The following is a 5509-nucleotide window of genomic DNA, read 5'->3' on the forward strand; positions in this document are numbered from 1 at the left end:
TATGCCTAAGGAATAACTAAGAGTTAATCTGACAAGGAAAGAAAATACATTTGGTCATTGTGTTGTAAGAGTGCTCTCTAAAAACAAGCCTCATAACAAGCTTCGGCACCCAGCTTTAACTTTGTTACAATATCTGTTAACAAATCTGGTTAGTTCACATACTCTCTACTCCGTCTATAGAGTAGGTTTAGGCTGGACATTAGAAATAACTTCTTCATGGTTAGGGTTGCCAGAATCTGGAATGGGCTTCCAGGGGAAGTGGTGCTCTCCCCTACCTTGGGAGTTTTAAGAGGTGGCTAGACATGCACCTGGCATGGGTCGTCTGACCCCATTGCTTTTTCCTGCCCAGGGCAGGGGGTTGGACTCGATGTCTACTGAGGTCCCTTCTGACTCTAACATCTATGAATCTATGCTCAGTCAGTCCTATGCCCTGTATTTAAAAATTGTGGCAGCAATCTATTTTTAACTTACAGCGGCTGGATGGGCTGATGTCCATCACTGACACAGTAGGATTGTTTGTGTCACTTCCCCTTCTTCTCATTCGGTTATCTTAGGGGCTAGCACAACATGGCCCACAGGCCGAATCCAGCCCAGCAAGCACTTCCATCCAGGCTGCAGCCCTCACCTCAACAAACTGTACTCCACCCAGCCCTTCCACTGAGAGCGTGGGAGCAAGGGATCCACATGTACACCCCCCACAAATGTACCCAATTAAGCCTTGTTCCCACCCTCATGCGAGGCTGCTACTATCACTGGAGAAGGGCCCCTGGGGCCCTTCTCCGATTCACCAGTCTCATGCTGGATCCGGGCAGCAGGTCAGGAAGCTGCAGAGGCAGGGCCGCAGCAGCTGAGTGTGGGCATAACTGCTGAGTGTGGGGCTAGTGGCAGCGCGGAGCCTGAGCCAGGGTGGTGGTGGGGGAGGGGTTGGTGGCAGTGCTCAGCTGGGCAGCATGTGGGCATAAGAAAGGGTGGGTGGCATGGGGACCTCCACACCGTGGTGCGCAGCCCTGGCAGATGATAGCAGCAGCAGCAGCTGAGGTGCAGCTCCTGCCAGCACTGCACACTGCGGTGAGGGGCACAACCTCCACTGTCTGTCTGTATTGCGTGCAGGAGCCAGCCGCCTTCCCCACCGCCCAGCACCTGAGGCATCGCTCCTGTGCCCAGCCCGTGCAGGGGCTGTGCGTGTGTGGCAGGGAGCACTGGCGATACAGACAGCCTAGTGGACATTTCGCCTCTCGCTGCAATGTGCAGTGCTGGCCGGAGCTGTGCCCTGCCGGGCGCCTGCACCCTGAGTGCCTTGTCCGCTGATGCTGTGCCATGGGGGGAGTGCCCCAGCATGCCCCACCCATGTCTGCCAAGGCCCCACCCCAATACATTTGCATACACCCCCAACCCCAACCCAAACCACTCACCTCTCTGATCAGGCCCTGCAGGGGCAGGCTCAGGCCTGGGCTCCTCGTGGGTGGGGGCCATGGGCTCAATCAGACCAAGGCAGGTACCATCCCCATCACAGTGCTGCAGCAACCCCTGCATGTTCTCATCCAGCTGGTAGGGAAGAGGAGGTTGTGGGGGGGAGATGGTGGGGGTCAGGTGACCCATGCATCTAGGCTCCCAGCTCCCCCCCAACCTCACCCCAGTTTCAAGCCCCCCAACACTCTCACCCCCCAGCCTCCACTCCTCCCAGAGAACCCAAGCACCCGGGCTCCCAGCCTGCTTTGGGAGGGCACCCCACCAATCTGCTGCAAGGCCTCATCTACCTGCTTCCTTTTGTTGCACTGCAGGTCCTCCACCAAGGACTTCATTTCCAGCAGCTTCGTTTTTGATTTCTTCACTGTGTCGTGCAGCTTCACGAACTGCCGGGGAGAGAGCGGAAACTGAGTCCTGGATCAGGGTCCTGAAGCCCCAGCCCCTGGATGCAGCTAAGATGCAGCCAAATCCAGGGCTGAGGCAGCAGGGAATGGCTGGGGCTGGGCAGCGTGGGAAAATGGGCCCCACCTCCAGTGAGATGCGACAGTACTTCTTCAGCACATACTTCGTCTCCTTCAGGTCCTGGTTTGAGCCTTTTGGCCCCTCATCTAGCAGCTCCAATTCCTCTGGGAGGTGGGGGAAGGGGCAGGTCTGAGAACCCAGGTATCTGGACTCCCAGGTCCCCTAGTCTCATCTCCCAGGCCCCTACCTCCCAGACAACCCAAGTGTCCAGCTTGCCCATTCCCATAGGATCCTACAGGATACTCAGCGTAGCCTACCCTGCCTGGGACCCAAGCCCCACAGCCAGCCCTGCCCCACAACTGCACAAGCCCCACCCATATCTTCATAGGCCCCGCCCATCCCCTTAGCTGCTTCGGCTCCACCCACCCGAGGGCCATGCCCTAGTACACCCCACCCATATCTACACAGGCTCCACCCCCAACCAGACCCCGCCCTCATCTTGCTCACCTCTCTGGCCTGGCTGATCCAGCTTGGGCCCCGGGGATTTGGGCCAGGGCTTCTTGGGGGTGGGGGCCACCAGCTCAGCTGGGCTGGGGCAGATCTTGTTCCTGACACAGAGCCACAGCCTCCACATGTTCTTCTTCATCTGGGGATGGTATGGTGGGGGTCAGAGGACCCAGGCATCCAGCTCTCCCCACCTCATCCCAGCCCCCACTTCTCCCAGGGAACCCAGGCATCCCGGTTCCCAGCCTCCCCAGGGAAGTGGGGGAGGGGAAACCCCCACCTGCTTTAAGGCCTTGGCCAGGTGCTTTTCGAGCTTCTTATCCCTCTTGTACTGACTTCTGATGTCCCGTTGGAGGTTCTCCACTGTGGTCTCCATATCCGGCGACTTGGTCTCTGAGCAGTACATCTCATCCTGCAGCTCCACGTGCTTCTTGATGTCCTGTTGCAGGTTCTTCACCGTGGCCTCGATGTCCCGCCCTGTGGTCTCTGAAGATATCACCTTATCCTTCAGGTCCCAGTACTGCCGGGGAAAGGGGTGGGGGAAGAGGGGGAGAGGGTGAGCCAGACCCTGGATTGGGGCCCCTGTGCCCCAGCCCTGGGTGCAGCCAAGAAGTGGGGGAATGAGTTGGGCCCCACCTCCAGAGCGATGGAGCAGGTCTCCTTCACCAGTTGCGCGGCCAGGTCCTGCAGGTGCTGGTTCTTCTTCATCAGGTCCTGGTTCGAGCTTTCCAGCCTCTTGTCCACCTGCTCCAACTCCTCTGGGAAAGGGCAGGTTTGATTGCTCAGGTGTCCGGGCTCCCAGCTTCCACTGCTCTTGTCTCCCAGATCCCAACCCTCCCAGAGAACCCCGAGGTCTGGACTCTCAGCCCCACCCATCCCAGGGGACCCAGGTGCTCGCCCACTCCTGTAGGACTCCAGCATCCGGGCTCCCAGCTCCCCACTCCCAGAGAACTGGGGTGTCTGGGCTCCCAGCTCCACTATCATCCAGGTGCCCTACGCATCTCCTCCCCACAAGCAACCCAGGTGTCCCAACTAGGCCATGCTCCCAGCCTGCTCACCTCTCTGGTCAGGCACCTTTGGCTTGGGGGCAGGCTTCAGCTTGGACCCCAGGGGCTTCGGCCTGGGCTTCTTTGGGGTGGAGGCCATGGAGTCAGCCAGGCGAGGGGGACTCCCATTCCCATCACAGTCCTGCAACAGCAGAAAATTTGTCACATCGCTGGAGAGGTATGCGGGAAACCAGGGGACCCAGGCATCCAGGCTCCCATCACAGCTCCCAGCCCGCCTGCTCTCAGCCCCAAGGCCCCACTCTTCTCCCAGAGAACCCAGGTGTCTTTCTGGACTTCAGGAAGGCCTTTGACACCGTCTCCCACCCCATCCTCATTAAAAAGCTTGATGACCACGGCATTGATGCCTACAGTCAGATGGGTCGCAAATTGGCTGGAGGGCTGTACCCAGAGTGGCGGTGGATGGGTCATTTTCGACCTGGAGGGATGTGGGCAGTGGGGTCCCCCAGGGCTCGGTCCTTGGGCCCGCACTGTTCAATTTCTTTATTAGTGACTTGGATGAGGGGGAGAAAAGCACCTTGTTCAAATTCACTGACCACACCAAACTTTGGGGCGGGGTGGGCACGCTAGAAGGGAAGGACAGAATAAAACTGGACCTGGACAGGTTACAGGGGTGAGTGAATGAGAATAGGATGGGATTCAATATGGACAAGTGCAAGGTGCTGGACTTGGGCAGTAAGAACTAGCAGCATACCTACAGGCTGGGTACAGCCCTCTCATCAGCACGGTGGCAGAAAGAGATCTTGGAGTCATTATTGAGTCCAAAATGAACATGGGCCACCAATGTGAGGGTGCAGTCAGGAAGGCCAACTGCACCTTGTCATCCATCCACAGATGCATCTCGAGCAGGGCCAAGGAGGTGATCCTCCCCCTCTATGTGGCACTGGTCAGGCCGCAGCTGGAGTACTGCGTCCAGTTCTGGGCACTGCACTTCAGAAGAGATGTGGACAGCATGGAGAGGGTCCAGAGGAGGCCACTCGCATGATTGGGGGCAGCAGGGCAGGCCCTACGAGGAGAGGTGACGGGACCTGAACCTGTTCAGCCTCCACAAGAGAAGGCTGAGAGGGGATCTAGTGGCCCACCAGGGGGGACCAGAGGGGAACGGGAGAGTCCCTGTTGCCCCCCAAGCACTCCCAGGAGTAACAAGGAATAACAACCACAAGTTGACCAAGCATAGGTTCAGACCAGACATCAGGAGGTGCTACTTCACTGTCAGGGCAGCTAGGATCTGGAACCAACTTCCAAAGGAAGTGGTGCTCGCTACCTTAAGGGTCATTAAAAGCAGGCTGGATAACTACCTAGCTGGGGTCACACGAGCTTAAACTTACCACGGGTCATATGAGCCCAGCATTTATTCCTGCCACAGCAGGGGGTCAGACTTGATGATCTGGTCAGGTCCTCTCCGACCCTACATCTACAAACCTATGAATCTATGAAACCTTGCAACCTGGAGGAAGGACTGTCAGCGGTGGTGCTACGGAAGGAAGAGGGCAGGAGAGTGGAAGCTTGTATTGTGGGGAGTTAGGAGAAGTCGCCATCCCCACGCAGGGCCGTCCCGTCGGAAGAGGAAATGAGGGTGGGGGCAGTTGGAGACTCCCTTCTGCGGGGACAGAGGGATCCATGTGCCGTGTCCCAGGAAGTCTGCCGTTCGCCCGGATCTCGGACGTCACGGAGGGATTACCGAGACTCATCTGGGCCTCTGGCTACTCCCCCACGCTGCTCGTCCAGGCGGGCACCAGTTGGCATGGATTCACCATACACCCCGTGATGGGGGGCTGGGGCCGTGGACACCGGGAGAGCAGTGGACGCCGTACGTACCTTTCCTGGGGAGGGCAACTTGATGGCGGGACGCACAGCCTCCTCCTCCTCCCTTGACACCTTCTTCCCCGGGGACCCCACGGCCCCGTCGGCTGCTGCCCGCTTCACCCCAGCCCTTGGTGGGGAGGCCATGGGGAGTCTCTGCTGGAAGGGCGAGAGAAGACGGCGAGTGACCTTGCCCGGGGTGGGGGGGG

The 5509-nt window shown here is 58.6% G+C and overlaps 1 protein-coding gene across 1 annotated transcript in view; it reads right to left on the reverse strand.

Annotated features, from left to right (window-relative positions):
• LOC109301576 (mitogen-activated protein kinase kinase kinase 3-like) overlaps positions 1–5455 on the reverse strand; it is a 15251-nt gene extending 9796 nt beyond the window's left edge. The window contains exons 1-8 of the mRNA XM_019522811.1: positions 5316–5455; positions 3492–3621; positions 3070–3191; positions 2714–2953; positions 2437–2575; positions 1996–2093; positions 1758–1853; positions 1413–1545 (exon numbers count right to left, since the gene is read on the reverse strand). Of these exons, the coding sequence (XP_019378356.1) occupies positions 1413–1545; positions 1758–1853; positions 1996–2093; positions 2437–2575; positions 2714–2953; positions 3070–3191; positions 3492–3621; positions 5316–5447 (1090 nt within the window). The 5' untranslated portion in view covers positions 5448–5455. The remainder of the gene's footprint in view (positions 1–1412; positions 1546–1757; positions 1854–1995; positions 2094–2436; positions 2576–2713; positions 2954–3069; positions 3192–3491; positions 3622–5315) is intronic.
• Between the last annotated feature and the right edge of the window lie 54 nt (positions 5456–5509).

Source organism: Gavialis gangeticus, unplaced genomic scaffold (assembly GCF_001723915.1).
Source record: "Gavialis gangeticus isolate Ggan-Ray unplaced genomic scaffold, GavGan_comp1, whole genome shotgun sequence".
Taxonomy (NCBI): domain Eukaryota; kingdom Metazoa; phylum Chordata; order Crocodylia; family Gavialidae; genus Gavialis; species Gavialis gangeticus.